General features: G+C 40.1%; 3 protein-coding genes across 4 annotated transcripts in view; all 3 read right to left on the bottom strand.

The window, feature by feature from the left end:
- llgl2 (LLGL scribble cell polarity complex component 2) overlaps positions 1-3,751 on the bottom strand; it is a 31,747-nt gene extending 27,996 nt beyond the window's left edge. For both annotated transcript variants that reach the window (XM_062442515.1, XM_062442516.1), the window contains exon 1: positions 3,457-3,751. The gene's annotated coding sequence lies outside the window, so the exon portion shown is untranslated. The remainder of the gene's footprint in view (positions 1-3,456) is intronic.
- A 1,670-nt stretch (positions 3,752-5,421) lies between these two features.
- galk1 (galactokinase 1) lies at positions 5,422-16,133 on the bottom strand. Its single transcript, XM_062442969.1, has 9 exons — positions 16,088-16,133; positions 15,819-15,987; positions 15,111-15,300; positions 14,837-14,956; positions 14,593-14,728; positions 14,320-14,501; positions 13,482-13,632; positions 13,213-13,375; positions 5,422-5,818 (listed from the first exon to the last, which is right to left on the bottom strand). The coding sequence occupies exons 2-9, from the start codon at positions 15,981-15,983 to the stop codon at positions 5,744-5,746; spliced, it is 1,182 nt and encodes a 393-aa protein (XP_062298953.1). The 5' UTR covers positions 15,984-15,987; positions 16,088-16,133; the 3' UTR covers positions 5,422-5,743.
- LOC134003703 (BTB/POZ domain-containing protein KCTD21-like) lies at positions 7,410-11,046 on the bottom strand. The gene is made up of 2 exons (XM_062442970.1): positions 9,843-11,046; positions 7,410-8,274 (listed from the first exon to the last, which is right to left on the bottom strand). The coding sequence occupies exons 1-2, from the start codon at positions 10,254-10,256 to the stop codon at positions 7,810-7,812; spliced, it is 879 nt and encodes a 292-aa protein (XP_062298954.1). The 5' UTR covers positions 10,257-11,046; the 3' UTR covers positions 7,410-7,809.
- Positions 16,134-17,581: the final 1,448 nt, after the last annotated feature.

Below are 17,581 nucleotides of genomic sequence, written 5' to 3'. Positions count from 1 at the left end.
ATCTTTTGAATGAATGAATATACCATTTCTTACATCAATTCATTATTTATTCGGGCTATTAAATAAAGATATGTTAAAAATAGATCATTTTGTCCAATCAGCAGTTTAAACCCAAAACATATTTACTGGTAAGTCATTATCATAGAAAACTGCAGATATCAGCAAAAATTCACATATCACATATAAGCAGTAGTTTTTTCCCCCACTTTCATGCTTGAAAATGTTTTTTTTTTGTTTCAGTTAAGTTTTTTTTTTCTTTCTTTTTTTTTTAAATTACATGAATGCAACTCAAATACACATGGAAATAAAGCAAATAAAAGTATGTTCTTGTTTTTTTCATCTCTTTTAGAAACAGTGACAAATAATAATATATCAATAATAATAATAATAATGCACATATATAATACTACACATATATATCCCCAAAAGTACCTAGGTTAAAAAAACAAAACATATATAATAATATGCCTCACTTTTATTTTTATCAATCAGCTTGTTTTTTTAAATATATTTAGTGTGCTACAAATGTTCAATTATTTTCCAAGTATATTTTACACATTTTTTCCTTAGTATTAAGCGACTGCTTGATTATCTACATTGCTGCCATTACTTTTCCTCTCATTAATTAATGAAATAACTGCTCCAGTTCTAACAGCATGATTACTGTGACATTTGATAAATAATAGAGAAATATGTTCCAGCTCTGCTGCCAACTCATTCACAGTCCAGATAAAAGCTGGAACCAGACAGAATACTGGCAGCACGCATGTTGACTTTATCACAGCTGACTTTATCTTCCTCTTCGGCAAAGACATCACTGCATGTTTTCTGTCTGACCTTTTCTAACATAACAGCTCATCCATTACTTGTCCTTGTAACACGAGGGCAGGAGACTTCCTACGCTGTCTCATTAGAAAACCGCAGAAGAAAAAAAAAAGCTTCTTTTCCTGCTTGGTAATGTGTTGCACATTGGGAGAGGTAAAAGATTGTTGGAGTTAACAGTTAACAGCGCTAAACACAGCGTGACAGTCTGAGCCCAGCGCTCTGTTTGAAGTTTACAAGCAGGGAACATCTCCTCACCATGACGGAGCAGGGTTTAATAAATCAACTCTCCTGTTTGAAAAAGGACAATACTGTGACAGCAACTTCTATTTGTATAACTAAGACAGCTCAGACAATCATAAAGTATATGATATAAAGTCAACTGAACAGGTGAGAGCTGCTATCTAGTCTGCCCTACATTTTGGGAGGGGCGTTTATTTTGCCTCCATACTAGTTTCAGGTGAACTTTTGCAGGTGGAAAAGCACCATGTATGCTGAGAACAAAGGCTTTTTTGTTTGGCTGGCCTTGCACCGGTGCAGGTGGAGTTGGAAGGACACTGCATGTCTGTCCTTCAGAGGTATTCTGTCCAGGTTGTGGGACCGGTTTGCTGCACATTTTCTTTTATCTCACATAGTTAAAATCATTCTCCAAAAAAAGTCAGCTACATATGACAACCTGTCAAAAATCACTTTGACAGACAGATGAAGTCACAAAAGTTTATAGTCTATGTCTAAAGGGTTACATTCAAAGTTACATATACCATATAATATGTGCACAGTGAGGGGTCAGTCAAATATTCTCTTATTTTGGTGATTTACACAGGCAGAGGATTCAAATCATAGTTGCAGTTCACTGACTCACTTCAGCTCAGGACTGCAGTGAGATATAACCCAGCTTTGATTCTATGGACAACACATGTCACTATTTTGGTAAACGTGTTGTCATTTTGTTGTGAATTTTACTTAAACTTGACAAACCGGTATAATTGTGTTTTTGTTGCTTGTTTGGCATCTTTTGAATGAATCCGGCAGTTTAAACCCAAAAACATATTTACCGGTAAGTCATTTTCATAGAAAACTGCCGAAATCAGCAAAAATTCTCATATATCCAAATTTGAGAAGCAGTAGATTTTCTTCCACTTTTGCTTGAAAAATGTTGTTATTGTTTTTTTAGTTTCAGTTTAGTTTTTTTTACATGTATGCAACTCAAATACACATGAAAATAAATAAAGTAAATAATAGTATGTTCTTGTTTTTTTTCATCTTTTTTAGAAACAGTGACAATAATAATATATCAATAATAATAATAATATGCATATATAATACTACACATATGTATACACATTTTCTTATATATGCATGGTAATATATTCCCAAAAGTACTTTTTCCCACTTTTGCTTGAAAATGTTGTTGTTGTTGTAGTTTAGTTTTTTACATGTATGCAACTCAAATACACATGGAAATAAATAAAGTTCACTGACTCACTTCAGCTCAGGACTGCAGTGAGATATAACCCAGCTATGGACAACACATGTCACTATTTTGGTAAACGTGTTGTCATTTTGTTGTGAATTTTACTTAAACTTGACAAACCGGTGAAACGCTCTCTCTCTCACACACACACATACACACCCCCTCCCCAAACAGCAATTACTCACGCTTGAAACCAGAGCGTTGACTCAGGGCTCACTCTACCTGCTGGGAGACACACCTAACTTCAGCTTCGACGTTTCCGTCATTATGCAACACTAGCTGCCGACGCTTAGCACTACTATCACTCACCTGGGCTGGCTACGAGGTTGTGGTAGGGTGTTAACAAGTAGAAACATCGCGGTTTTTCTTCGACACTACAAGTTCAACCACTCATCTCTTTCATACTAATTTCCCCTTCTGAACTCTTGTGTAAAAAATGACTGGTTTGAAAGCTGCTATCACTGCGCCCAGGTGCCTGTTAACGCCTACTTCAACTGCTTCTTTTTTGCACGGTTTCGGCTGGAAGCATTGTTTACTGTTTGGTTAACGACATGCTACCTATCTCTGTGCAAAAGCAATGTCGATTTAATGACACGGTTGTAGGCACTTCTACCACTAAACATGACTGGCGACATTTTTAATAGCCATTCAGGTAATATACTTTCGCAATGAAAGCTTTATACCAAGCGAACTAATTCATACCCTTAAACATACATTGGTCGTGTTAGTGACCGTCCATTAATGTGTTTAAGTTGAGCGACAGCAGGTGAAATACTTGCAGAAAAGTCCAAACATGTAGCTAAACAGTGTAATGGTAGCTACTGTGAATACCGAATGAAAGAGTTTCTATAGAGAAAAATAACTTTCATTCCAATAAAAGCGCAAACTAGCTGGTGTACAATGAAACAACACTAGGCAGCCTGATTTCTGGCTGGTATATCCAGAGTTCAGATTAGCCAGTTAGCCAATTGTGAGGAATGATGTCCGGCTACAACTTTAGCTAGCTTGAGTTGGAGCCTTTCAGGTGTTGGAACAGAAAACAGGTGGCAGTGATGAACAGGGTGGTTGAGTTTTTTTTAAAGCCAACTGGCACACAAGCCGACACCTGTGAGCACCAGCTCTCTGTGAACGTAAAGTGCGGGCCCACCTCCCCAACCCACCTGATTCAAAACGGCCGTTGCTCAGCCCGACGTCCACCGTTTACAGCCGCTGGATAGGTTTCCACCTCCGGCCAGCGTCCGGTGTATGAGCTGGCTAGGAGCTCTCTCCAACCATAAAGTAAAACAAAACGTAACCAGGCAAACAAAAAAAAGCTGCAGGTCCAAGGTGCCGAGCGACAGAGAATTAACCGAGGAAATATCTAGTGTGAAGACTGGGAAAAGAACGAAACTGTGTCCGCTGCTGTTTCTTTTTCCACCGCTGCGGTGGTAGCCTTGGTGTTTCCTGCTAGGCTAAACTTCACTGCTGTGCTAACTCCGCCCTTGTGCTGCATTCAAGTGCACCTCGTAAACTACTATACAGAGACTAAACCCCGCCCCACTTCCGCACCAGGGTCTAAAAACCTTTTTACTTTTTATCTGTTAAGTCTTTCAACCAGGGGACCTCTAACATCTTTATTTCTGAAAACATGAGAATTCACATATTTCTGGCAAAATGGGTACCTAGTGCTCTACTGGTTTGTAAAATGTGAACATGACGTTTGTTTAACAAGGATAAAAGATCAAATATTTGGATAACAATTCAATAACCACAGCTCTCATGAGGCTTGGGTGCAGATCCTGGAATATGCGTATGTGGTTTTGTGTTTGTTAACATGGTGAGGTGGTTCCAGTTTTGTGGCCATCAAAATGAAGACTCTCATTGATTTTAGCAAATAGAAAATGTCTGTGTCATGTTACATCTATTCATAAAGACCAATTAATAATACCCCTATAAATCAAATGGAAAAAAACACAATATAAATGCACCTAAATGAAGAAAGAAGACCTAGAAAAAAGAACAGATTGGTGGGCTGCTTTTATTTAGAATCATTAGCTCTGATGTAGGAAGAAGTGGGTGTATTGGTTTGTTGGCTTTGGAGCGGAAACTACCAGGTTGATGCTTTCAAAAAAGCACCAACAGTGCCCGGTAACAGGTGCATACTGAAACATTCACTACATTTACGTCCACCCATTTTCTGCCACTTATCCGGGGCCAGGTTGCGGTGGCATAAGGCTCAGCAATTAACCCCAGACTCCCTTCTCCCCAGCAACGCTCATCAGCTCCTCCTGGGGCATCCCAAGGTGTTCCAAGGCCAGGAGAGATATGTAATCCCTCCAGTGTGTTCTGGGTGTGCTATGGGGTCTCCTCCAAGTTGGACGTGCCAGGAACACCTCTACAGGGAGGCGTTGTACATTTACATCCATAAAAGAATTGTATGCTCAAACAAAACAGTATGCAGAATAAATATAGTGTGCTCTCATGGAAACACTATTCTCTCACAATTCAATGTACAAAGCTCACAGCTGGAAACAAATCTAAATATGTTGCTGCCAGTGGTGAAACACTGACAAAACATTACTAGTTATTAGTATTACATCCTAAGAGACATTCTTTTTGTGATGTCTAACTGGCAGGAGAACTCCAAAGTTGCAGTTTGACTGATGTCTGACACTGCCTTTATTGTAATTTCCTGTTAGTTTATAACCGTTAGCAATGTTAACTTTTAGTATGTGATATAAAGTTGTGACACTGTCACATTCTTGACCACAGATGTTACTGCTCACAAGTTCACAATTATACAACCAGCAGACACACTGACACAGGGCAACATTCTCATCCAATTGCAGGCCTGTTTGTTGACCTGTTGAATATTCACACAAATATGTGTGAACTCTACTTTGGTCTCTTAATAGTTGCCTGTTGCTGCAGTTGATGAGAACAGTGAGAATTAAGTAAATGCACTGTAAAAACTAAATAATGAGCTCAAAACAGGCTAAAATAACTGTGTAGAGCTGCAGTGTTGTATGACAATTATCTGTGTTCATCACTACAAAGGACATCTTTCACATTACAAACATACTGGATGTTAATGGATATTAAAACATGTGAATTTATGCAGACTCAAAGAAAATAATGACTTTCTTCTAAACAACACTTTATTCAATAAAAAATCAGAGGCAATATGATTCTAACTTGTATATTTACAGTTGTGTAAGTCATAATTATATAAAACAATTGATACATGTAATCCATATCATGAAGCAAATCAAATAATAAAAATGTTAACAGAAAGCAATGTTTTATTGAAGGCACTTTTCCAACAGTAACAATGATTTTCAGCCAGGTCCAGTTTGCATCACAGCATATCATTTGAATTTTAAATACAAGAATTGAAATGAGTAAAGCCTATGTAAAGGAATGCATGTGTTTGTGTTCATACTGCGGCAATGTGTTGACAGACACAGCTTAGGACAGACCGAGAGCCCGAGCTCCCTCTGAAGGAGTCGTGACATAGAAAGTTGGGGTTCCGCTGTATCGCTCCTATTGAGGAAGAAAAAACAAACACACACACAGCCAGACAATGAGTGCATCAAACAGCGGTAACTTTCAGTCAATAATGAATTTGAAACTAAAACACTAAACGTGACTGTTACAAAAGCAAACCGCCCTCCCCAGAAGCCGTTCATGCTCTTCATATCTCTCGCAACTTGAGGAAGGAAGTTCAAAGAGGGAGCGAGAGGAAAAGAACCCGCTGGCTTTGTTTTCGCAATCAGACACTTATCCTGATCGGCCATGGTACATCTTTTCCTCCTCCAAACTTCCTTTACTACTACTTCCCCCAAGCTAAAATTAAACACTCAGTCCATTAGCTCACCTCTGTGTCACTGAAAGGGCGAACGGATGAAACCCTCCCACAAGGAAATACAGTCAGTTTAATTAATGAGGAAACTCTGTGATGTTAACTGTTTGAATGTGTAGGTATGTGTGTTTTTTCCACGTTTGACAAAAGAGAACCAACATTAGTCATTAGCCAAGTATAGCCAAGCTGGATTTAAAGTTGCAAGATAAGTATCTACAGAATAGCTACAGAAAAACCACATATAGACCACAAGAACTGTGATGGAAGGTTTCTGCCTTTGTCTTTCTCAGGTCACAAAGACAGATGGAGAGTGAAACTGAAGCCAACACAATCTTTCAATTCTGTCCTAAATCAACAGTCAGGAGCCAAAATGAACTCTGAAACCTATATTTCTTGCTGTAATCATTCCTCCTGTTCATACTGACCATTAGAAGACCCCTTCATAATGCTCTTACAATGGAAGTGATGGAGGACTAAATCCACAGTCCTCCTTCTGTGGAAACATGGATTTAAAAGTTGATCTGAAGCTAATATGAAGCTTCGTCCAAATGAGTCAAATCAATTCTTCTATGTTTCAATGTTACTGTTTTTAGTTCCAAAGTCTTTTTGTTACTATTCTTCCACCACAGCTCAACAGGGAAACACTAAGAGGGAATTTGATGCTAAAAAGACTGTAAATGTGTCAGATATCACTGGATATGACAAAAGCTGATTAGAAGCTTCACATCTACTTTGAAATGACTGTGTGGACACACTGTGGATTTTGTCCTCCATCACTTCCATTGAAAGCACATTTGAAGAAGATCTTTTAACAGTCAGTATGAACAGGAGGAATTAATGTTTTAAGACACATTTGAAACATTGTGAACCTGCCCTTTAATCAAGCTAAAGAAAGGCTCAGTCATTTTTGGCCCCAGTAAAACAAATCTAGTAAATGACTTGCAGTTCAAAACCCTTTACAATATCTGATAATAATAATAATTCTGGTTTATTTCAGCCTGCCTTATTTCCTATGAATGTGACTTATGTGTCATGCTAACTTTGCACTCTGGGAAATGACGGCTCACTCAAAATGACATATACTGTATGGAGGCAAGCTGCATGAGCTTCAGAGAACATTCCTATACCGTGAAGAAATCATTTAAAAGTCACAGTTGTTCTCCAGTAGTTCTGCTAAAGCATTACACCTTATATGTAATGTAATGATATGTTTGAACAGGGTTAGGGTTAGGGTTAGTTGAGTCAATATGGACCATTTCCATAAGAGTCACCTATGCTTGATTACCAAAAAGCTTCACCTATCTGTCTAAATCACTTTGATAGATCAACAAAGCCAGCAGTGTTTTAGATTTAATGTCTAAAGGTTACATTCAATGTTACATATACCATATAATATGTTCACAGCGTGAAGGGTCAGTCAAAATCATCTATAATCTAACACAATTTATTATTTTTACTAAAAAAACACACAGGGGTCCCAAGAAAAAGCCTTTTAATGACCTCTCAGTCATAATCTGTATCCCTGTGATGTCCATATTACAAAGTTAACCCTAACTTTAACTCATACAAGATTTGTTTTAACAATTTAAATCTTAGGGGTAATGGGTTACAGTTGTGGCTAGAGACAAACATCGATAGTTTTCCTCGGCGTGTTCTGGTGCTTTCAGTAAGTTCAGCACTTGACGAGCCGAAGTGAGGTGCAGTTCAGGATTTCCGCTGGGTCCGGAGTCACTAGATCAACCTTGAACCCTTCAGCCAGAGACACCTTCAGCAATTCTTCCACAAAACCCTGCATGTCGGTGATTTCACATTGGCTTTGGTGCACATTCATGATGTCATCTGACTGCGTGACGTCAGTGTTAAAGACAGTCAGTCCTCTGTAGTGCTGCTTGTCGTATTGGTCCTGCGGGAGTTCGTCAGGTCTTGGCACCCATTCCAACTTCAGCCTGTTCTGCCTGGAGTTGCATGGATGAGGGCTACTGTGACCCTGGGATGATCTGTAGGAGAAGCGCTCACAGAGCAGAGCCAGGAAGGCTCTCCAAGTACAAAAGAGGTCGACCGTGAAGGCTTGTACGGAGCATGTACGGAGCTCGTAGTTTTCTGGCCCATGCCGCAAGTTAAAGTGGAGGACGCGGACCTAGAATGAGAGGATAGAATATGCTGACTACACATTGTGGACACAAACAAAGAACCGGTCTTTCCATGTTTCTGAAAGTGTAAACAGATGCACACTTACAACCTCTGCACAAATTCTGTTTATACATAAAACATTAGCTCAAAAAGGTTTGTTAAGGCCAGTATTTTTAGAATTTCTGAATCTACCAACAGGACAATCTCTCCAGTGAAACCAGGCTGATAAGACATTATCGAAAGTCTTTTTGTGTTGAATATGATTGAAATTTCATTTCATGTTGAGTTCTTGTTAGTCCCATGAGGTTAGCCAGATCAACCTGCCCCTTCACTAAAAAATGTTGGTTCCAACCACTTTATTTAGGAATATGCACCATATGTACCTCTCTACAGGACAGTGCTACAAAATGCCTAATACTGCGAAGCCCACCTTAGCTGCTATTGTAAGTGGTTCAAATTTAAGGGTCTTTCAGGTTCTGGAGACCCTGGGTCTGCTTTCCCATTTGGTAATCCAGTCTTATTCACAAGTCCAAACACCTGAAATCAAGTAAACTGTCCATTTAGCTTAGTTCAGAGCCTACAGATCTCTCCTTGGCAATCCTTTAAAAAAAAATTCAAACTACTGTTGAAATGTGATGAATCCAAATCCAACCAAGTTCCTTCAGTCAAAAATAATGTGAGTGATTATTTTTACTATAAAATGTATCTTAAAAAGTCTTTTTTGGGGGGGGGGGACAATGTTTCTTTTGTCTCTCAGCCTCTGGTGGGGTGTGTCAGTGTAACTGACAGCTGCTGGCAAGTTGATCTTCAGCATTGCAATGGAGAGACAGTCTAAAAATCTGCAGTTTACAAGACATGACACATAACATACATACTGTACATACATGTGTTGTTAGCAGTGGTATTGAAGAGTAAAACCACAGCAGCATCTAAACTGAACCAAGGTGACATTTGCACATGCATTTTTAAGCTGTGAATGTGCTGCAGCTGACTAGTTAATCAACTATGCAAACTGACATTAGCAGTACACTTTTGCCCAGTTAATGAATGTTTGGTCATTGGACAATTTAACTAACTGTATGTAAAGTTCTTCATCACACAATTGATGGAGAACTGTAATGTAAATACTGATCGAAACAGAAGCAAATGAAAAACGGAACACCTTAATTTGACAACATGTTTTACAATTAAGAATTCATTTGAATGAATGACTTGTTAGTAAGCAGTTCCTAGTTAAAAATGACACTGACAAAATGACAATGACAACAACTTTTGATGGGTGATATGGATACATTATTTTATGTCTATTTTTGCATAATTCTGTAGCACAACATCAACATATATCTTGGACAAGTAAAATTTCTGGAAATGTAATTAATAACCCGATTATAGATTACCTAACTAGATGAGGTTTTCTGGCATCTCAAGGTATAAACATTCTTAATTCTACCTGTTTACCGGTTTTTAATCAGTTTGCCAGGAAAAGGTCTGTCTAAACTAATGATCTGAGGCTAGGATTGCCTAGCCTTTTCAGACTAACATGTTAGTATAACTTAGTAACTATAGTACACATACCTTGGAGTCAACGTTTAGGATAAGCATGGCTCCGAGTGGCCCTCCTCTACAGCTGAGTGGCACTGCCGCCTCGCAGCGATGGATTTCCTCCAGCAGGGGGTGTATCTGGAAAAAATCTGCCTCTCTCCGCAGCAGGGCGAGCTCAGAAAAGCCTTCAGGCAAGTCCAGGGAGCTGGAGCGCAGGTAGTTCAGAATGTACCTGAAAACTTTACCATCACGGTCTATGAAAACGTTTCCCTGGCCGTCCCTGAGCACAGGGATTTGTCCAGTGAACATGGCACCTAGCATCGAGTCACGGCAGCGCGTTAGAGTGTCCAAGGTTGTCGTGTAAATTTCTCCACCGACATTTAGTGACACCGGGTCCTGGAGAGAGTTCCTGTTGCTGTTATCGTCCGGCGAGTTGAGGTTCAACATCTTGAAGGCAAAGCTGTGGGTTTTATGATCCTGTAAACCCCTCTCTGATGTCGTTTGGGAGGACAAAGATCCCTTCTACACTGGTCACGAATGCTGAGGACTGAGAGATGTGGAAGTTTCAAGTGTTACTTTTGTTTCCAAGAAAGTCTTGTTTCCTTTTGACGGTCACCAAGCCACAGTAGTAGCCAGGATACGGCCTAGTTAGGAGAGATGCGAGGAAATCTGCCAAGTCTGTTCCCAAAGCTTAAGATTTATAAAAGCGCTGTTTCAAACCTATAAAAGGTCGCTGCTCTTTTCCCTCTCACTGTTGCTTCAAAGCAAACATGTCATCCTTTTAAATTGCAGGTGTTTCTCCCTCGTGATGTTCGTGGTTTAAATTTACATCTTTGTTGACGTTTCTCCTGTAGGATTGTGAGCGGTGCAGCCAGTCAACAGCAGGCCTACGGTGTTGACTGTTAAAGCAGAAAGGCAGCAGGGCCACAGTGACCAGACCGGCATGCTAATAACTGGACACTTCTGGCTCTGTCTCCACGAAGCTCGCTTTTATTCTCAGCTCAAACCCCCTGATCTCTCACTCACACACATACACACACACACACACACACACACACTGGAGCTGTCTGAGCAAGACACGGGGGACTGGGCAATTTGTCTGAAATGCCCCCCCCTTAAAGTGACAGCCAGAACACTGAAAAGTTCTTTTTATCCCCTGTGAACAAACGAACAATGTCCTCAGACACTTTTCAATTCAAATACCCTTCGGAATTCAAAGACTTTACAAACACAAAAATCCGAAAACAGAAAAACTTAAATTTGGGATGGACGGTGCTGCACCTGCTGCATTATATTACAGGATGAGAATAGTTCAACAACAACAACAAAAACAAACATAACCTCGATATTAGAAATCATTTCAGCTGCCAGCAGACACAATGAGACAGAATTTGGGTGGCAGACACCTAGTGTGTTCATGCTGCATTTACACAAAAAACTACACATGCTCAACTTAAAATTAGAAACATCTGGTGACTGTCGGGTGCAATATGTGGAGTCATGAGAGGTAAAATAAATAATGTCCAAAGAAGATGGATGATCATTGTAGGTCTAAACTTGCAGATGTGACTGTCTAACAGCACTGGAGAACATCAGTCGGAGATGTGTGTTTATCAAGCATCTAAAGATCTTAAGAGAAAGAAATGTGTCCTAACTGGCCCAAAAGTCCTCAGTGATGTATATCTGCTCTTACTTTTAGACTAATTTATTAAAACCTTTTTTTTATCAGATTTCTTTTGTGTCCTAAGCTGTTACCATGAAGACCTATGAAAGCAAACATTCATGCTTCATAGCTGAATGCCATTGACGTGGCTTTGTGGCTTTATGTGGCCCCTTCAGTTTAGACTTCCTGTCCCGCCAATTCATCACTTCTGCTTTGTCATTTTATTAGCACGTTCAAGTTTCCAGACAAATTTAAGCCTGATTTGCATAAAGTAAGCTTTTTACGAAAATATTTCAGCTATTTATGAATCACCTATACTCAAAAAAGTACTGTAGTGTTATATTCTATTACAAGGAAAATGTTCATCTTGTTGTAATAAACTGGAATGACATTTGTTTTTGAAGGTTGTCATTAATGAGTCATTGCATATCATACTGATACTACATTCATATCATATGGGATGGGGGATTCCCTTGACTTATAAGTGTTAATGTCATGAATATCAGGAAATATCAATGTTACAGTAAATCCCAGCAGTTCTTCATTTGTGTTAACATATAATTAAACACCATGCACACCAGGGCAGGGGCTTTAAAGGGACTTTCCTACTGCTATTGCTAGTACTCTTATCACATTCAACTTATAGCATAGTTTTTGGGGATTTTTAAACTTTTACCAATAAGTTACACAGCCACTTAGTTCAGCCTCTGTCTGAAACAGGCAGTTTTAGCTCCTGTGTCTTTAAAGTGTCCCTTCCTGTTCTGATTGGTTAGCAGAAATTCAGCTAACCTTCGGCCACACCGTAAACAAACTGTAGCAGTAGGATTTCACTTCTTTTACTCATTCTAACATTCTTTACTCCAAATGTCAACTCAAATGCATCCATACATGTTTGAGCTGAAATCTGATCTGAAATATAAGAGGGGACATGAAAAACATATGGAAAAACCTTAGCAACCACCTTAGTAACCAAGGCTATGGAATGGACGGCTATTTATGGGCATGTGCATCATAATGTCAGCTTGTCGGTAAGCTGGAAATAAAACACGGCATCGTTCAGAGCAGGTTGAAGCCCTGAGTTTTGACTTACGGGGAGCATTCCTACATACATTAACCTCAAGTTTTGCAACTTTGAGCATGTTTAACATACGGTGGATATCTGACATAACAGAATATAAATAACAGAACATCATAAAAGCCATAATATGTCCCCTTTAATTAATTATTATGCCTCATTAGATCTCCTCTCAGTCATTAGACTGTGCTTGATTGCATCTTCCTGACTCAAGGGCAGGACAAACTACACCTTTACTATTCTAGTTCATCTGAGTCTGGTGAACTATATTTCCAGTGAATCTCTGCAAACATTCAACCTGAACAGAGCTGCAGCCAGCCAGAACAAGTGAAAACCCCTGTGTGCATGTTTCTGGCTGTTAAGATCAAATCTGTGCTCCACTTTTTTTTTTTTTTAAATGGGGATGAGGGTGTAGGAGGGGTATACTGCAGGTACTGGAAGCTTTTCCCCCTTGTATCTAGTGTTTGTGCTAAGCTACGCTAAACTATTCCTGGACCAATTTCTCTGCTGACACAGAGGTGACCTCAAACAAGCATATAAGCATACATGAAAGTTTTAAAGCAACTTAGCTCTAATAACAACAGAATACAGGTATAGATATGTATATTGTTGATACTCCTGATAATCTACATAGAGTTCACGTTAATGTAAGTGTGTGTCTTTACCTGTATGTGTAGTGTCGTCCTGTCGATGGCGTGGGCTTGCAGCAAAGTCACGGTGCATCCGCCGAATCCTCCACCAGTCATCCTGCTGCCAAACACGCCTTCCACCTCCATGGCTGCAGACACCAGCTCATCCAGCTCCCTGCAGCTCACCTCATACAAATCTCTGACACAGGGAGGGGGAAAATGTAGCACCATCGTAAAATAACCGCACGGCACCATCACTGTAAACACTGTGTCCTGAACACATGTCATTCAGCTGCTGGAACTACCTGAGGGAGTTGTGGCTCTCCACCATTAGCTTGCCAAACTCTTTGTAGGCACCTCTCTTCAGGGCTTCAGCGGCTCGGGCGGTCCTGTCTATCTCCTCGATCACGTGGCGAGCTCTTTGATAGGTGACATCATCCAGTCGCGCCCTCGCTTCTGAAATGGTACACGAAGTAAAAATACAGTTAATCTTCTAACCCTAACCCTCATCTTCAAATGACAAAAAATATTGTTTATCGCGATTTTTTCTGAGATGATATATATCATCAAACAAAAGTAATTATCGTGACAGGCCTAATCATTATTATTATTATTTTTGTTGTAATTATACATTTTTCCACCAGGTAAATCATATTTCGGATGTGTTTTTAATTCGCCACTATGGTGACATACAGGGTGATGATATGCAACACATTCCCATCTAGATCAACATCGGATGTTCTAGTTTAAAAATAAATGCAAGTTACTTTTGTAAGCTGCATCGCTGCTTAGTTAGTCAGCTGTAGCACTTGTTGAGGTTGCTCAATTTGGATGCAGAATGATGAAATGGTATCCATATGAATGTCTTAATCTCAGAAAGGCAAATAAGTGTATTTCCTGAAATATTGAACTTTCCCATTAAGGGACACAAAGAGAGCAGCAATAGATAAGTGGAACAGAACAAGTAGTACAGGACACAAGAAGACAGTGCCGTATAAGATAAGGCAAGACAGAACTACAGCAATGGAATATAGGAGGATAGCATGGGGAATAAGGAGTAAGGGGTCAGGACAAGGTGTAATAAAATAAGAATGAGTGGGACAGAATGGATCAGAACAAGACAATACAAAATATACTTCACACCCTCCAGGTCCTTCATAGTAGCATCTCTGAGACTGGCTTTGCCCAAGATGGAGGCAGCCTCCTCACACTGTCTGCGTCTCATGGGGTACTCACTGCCGGTCAGAGAGTGTTTCACATTGGAGTTGGTGATGAGAATGACCAGGCCTGGATCTGCCAGAGGGACAGGGGTGGCCTCCAGGGACCTAATGACACACAGTTGGACATACATTTGTAGTTAAGGCAATTTGTAGAGACAGAAGCGGTCTACCTATTCTCACTGGATGTTTACACTACCTGCAGTCAATGAGCAAAGCGTGCCCTTCCCTGCCGAAAACAGACACAAACTGATCCATGATGCCGCAGGGTACACCAGCATGTGTGTGTTCTGCCTGCTGACACGCCACTGCTTTGGACACCTTGTCTCCGTCATCTGTAGGGACAAACAAGCCGTACAATGAGTCAAAAAACACATAGAATGGATACCACACATCCAGGCTCATATAACCGTAGATCAATAAATTGCATCTCAGACTCTGACCTGGCTTGAGTTGCTGCAGGAATGTGTAGAAAGCCACCTCCAGAGAGGCAGAGCTGGACAGACCTCCTCCCAGGGGGACACTGCTGGCTATCACTGCCCTGAAACCTGGGACAGGAGGAGCTGAGACAAACACAGACAGACAGATAGTAGTCCTATCCTTTGTCCACCCAAGGCAGGTGTATAAAATAACATCTGTGAGATCAATGACTAATTAAGAAAAATCCAAGGTAATGTTTGTATAGCTGTGGGCACAGTCATTGCTCATTATGTTTACCCCTGTAATGCTGTATAACGCCCTTCACATAGTTGGCCCAGCTGGGTAACCCTGGAGACAGCGGTGATCCATCACTGGGCAGGCTGAAGTCCACCCTCCGAGGCTCGTCAGCTTCCTCCGTTGCTGTTACTATGGTAACATCCTGGCCAGAGGTTTGACTCCCAACAACCACAGTCACCAGAGGCAGCGCCTGGTTCACCGAACACAGACACACACACACACAGCTGGGTGGTTAGTTTTGCCTCTTTATCAGAGAGGCCAAACTCCATTAAAAAAAAGGAGGAACTTAATGATTTTTATTTATATTACTGACATGTAGAAGAATCTTTATCCAAACTTTAGGCTTTTGTTCTTTGTTAAATTCAGCATGTATATGACACACCAAAAAGCATACTAAATAACAACGTTTTAAATGACAGCATTGCTGTTGATGCAATATTACAGAACAGGCCAGTTAGACATTAAAGTTGCATTTCTGCAATAACTTATAGTCTCTGGGCTGACTGCTTGTATGCCGAATAGATGAGGGACTTCCTAAAATATTATGAAGAGGCTCAGATTCATGCAGTGAAACACGCAAGCCTACCAACGAGCAAATACACATTAAATGAGCTCATTATTAAAGGAGATTTGACGCGGCAAACATTGAGCTTCAGCTGGCTCGCATCACAGCAGTCGACTGCCACTCAGCACACAGTCACATGTTACCATTGGCAGCACGAAACCCTGGTTGTAGTCAGTGTGCTCCCCGATCAGGTTGACTCTTCCAGGAGCACACACCGCCACCTGTGGAGCGTCTCCCCCGAACACCTGCCCGTACACACGGCGAGCCTCCGCAGCCAGCTGCTGCACACTTGGAAATGAGCTGGCCATTGAGCTGGAGACAGTATCCACACTCTGGTTCAAATACAAATGATGTCACTAACAGCTCACGCCAGAATTAACTCTGAAAAGTGAGTAACTACAAAGTAAAATACAGCTGCAGGAAAGTTGGAGACTTCCTCTGACATGTCAGGTGCTCTTTACTTCCTGGTGGTGTCGCCAGCGGTTGTTGTGACGCTCTGATTGGTGTAGAGATATCACATGACATGTCACGCTGCCAATTCAGCGACTTTTTGTGAATGAGACATGAATAGTGACAGTAACTGAGTACATTTACTCAACTACTGTAAGTACAGTTTTGAGAGGGGAAAGAATATTGTACTTTCTTTTTTCCCCACAAAGGAACCTCGAGTTTGTCTAAGGTGTCTAAGCCTAGTTGTTTTGTCATATCTCAGAACAAAAGTTGCACTGTTGGCAGAAAGACATCAGGCAGGTTAAAAGTTCGAATCATCCAATATTTCATCAAAAAGTTAAGATTAAAGGAAAAAGTCCAAAACCTATATAAAGTAGTGTAAACTAGCTCCACCTCCAGCAGCTACAACAGTAACATGCTACTAACACACTGATGCTTTAGTATTAATAATCTAATGATGTCATATATAATAATATATCAGTCAGAGGGGACATTTGTTGAGAACGTCTACTTTTCATACTTTAAATACATTAGCAGGTAATACTTGTACACTTCTATTTAAGCTTGATTTTAAATGCAGGACTTTTACTTGTAATTAAGTATTTTCTACACAGTTGCACTTTCACTTATGTAAATGATGTGTGTTCTTTGTCCATCACTGAAGAGGTGTTCCATATATCTGTCAATCCGGTCATCAGCTCTATTGATCTATTTCTCAATAATAAAACAGTTGTTGTCATGTCATGTCAATCATAAGACTTGTTCCTGTTGCTTGTGCTTTGAAGGAGGACAGTGGGCAAATCCTCTGACCTGTCCTCAGGCATGTGGTGATGCAGCAATAGCCAGTGGTTGAAAAAGCAGTGTGATGGGGACACCTGGTGGTAGCTGTCTTCAAACACCTCTGCTCAAACAGATTTGATCAGCTTTTACTTTTAAGCATTGTCTTGAAAGAAAAAGCAGTGGTACCACAGTGATATTCACAGAACTTTAAAAAAAAAGAGAAGAGATTTCACCTAGGGCTGGGCGATTATGGCAAAAATCTAACTCAAGATTAATTGAACTTTTAACCTTGATTACGATTAATGAACGATTATCTACATCCTTGATGAACAATTATGTTTTTTCACAGTTTCTTAGTTTTGTATTTTACACTGCTGCCCTCACACATGAGGATCTTTAGGGAGTGAAAATAATGATGTTTTAAGTTGTGACGCTGTGGTTAATGTCTAGTTTACTTGATAAGAACTATGCAAAGATCATGGTTTGGGTTAAAATGATCACTGGAGACAAGTTTTCAAATTCCTTAAAGATATGCAACCTTTACTGTCATGGCAACAGTGAACACCACGATTAATTGACATGAGCAAGATTAAGTCGATTAGAGTTTCTAAATGTCGGTTTCGATTATTTTTCGATTAATTGCCCAGCCCTAATTTCACCTGAAATTCACTTTTGG

The sequence above is a fragment of the Scomber scombrus genome, chromosome 21 (genome assembly GCF_963691925.1).
Source record: "Scomber scombrus chromosome 21, fScoSco1.1, whole genome shotgun sequence".
Lineage (NCBI taxonomy): Eukaryota > Metazoa > Chordata > Actinopteri > Scombriformes > Scombridae > Scomber > Scomber scombrus.
The sequence above is the reverse complement of the archived record's forward strand: the minus strand, read 5'-3'. Positions and strand labels throughout refer to the sequence as shown.

What these genes read in the sequence shown, in the direction of transcription:
- LOC134003703 (XM_062442970.1), bottom strand. Translation starts at nt 10,256, where the DNA reads ATGTTGAACCTCAACTCGCCGGACGATAACAGCAACAGGAACTCTCTC. An exon ending in TCCTAAACGTTGACTCCAAG is followed by an intron (nt 8,275 to 9,842) that starts GTATGTGTACTA and finishes CTCTCATTCTAG; the next exon opens with GTCCGCGTCCTCCACTTTAA.
- galk1 (XM_062442969.1), bottom strand. Translation starts at nt 15,983, where the DNA reads ATGGCCAGCTCATTTCCAAGTGTGCAGCAGCTGGCTGCGGAGGCTCGC. An exon ending in AGGGTTTCGTGCTGCCAATG is followed by an intron (nt 15,301 to 15,818) that starts GTAACATGTGAC and finishes TCGGTGAACCAG; the next exon opens with GCGCTGCCTCTGGTGACTGT. An exon ending in CGTTATACAGCATTACAGGG is followed by an intron (nt 14,957 to 15,110) that starts GTAAACATAATG and finishes TGTTTGTCTCAG; the next exon opens with CTCCTCCTGTCCCAGGTTTC.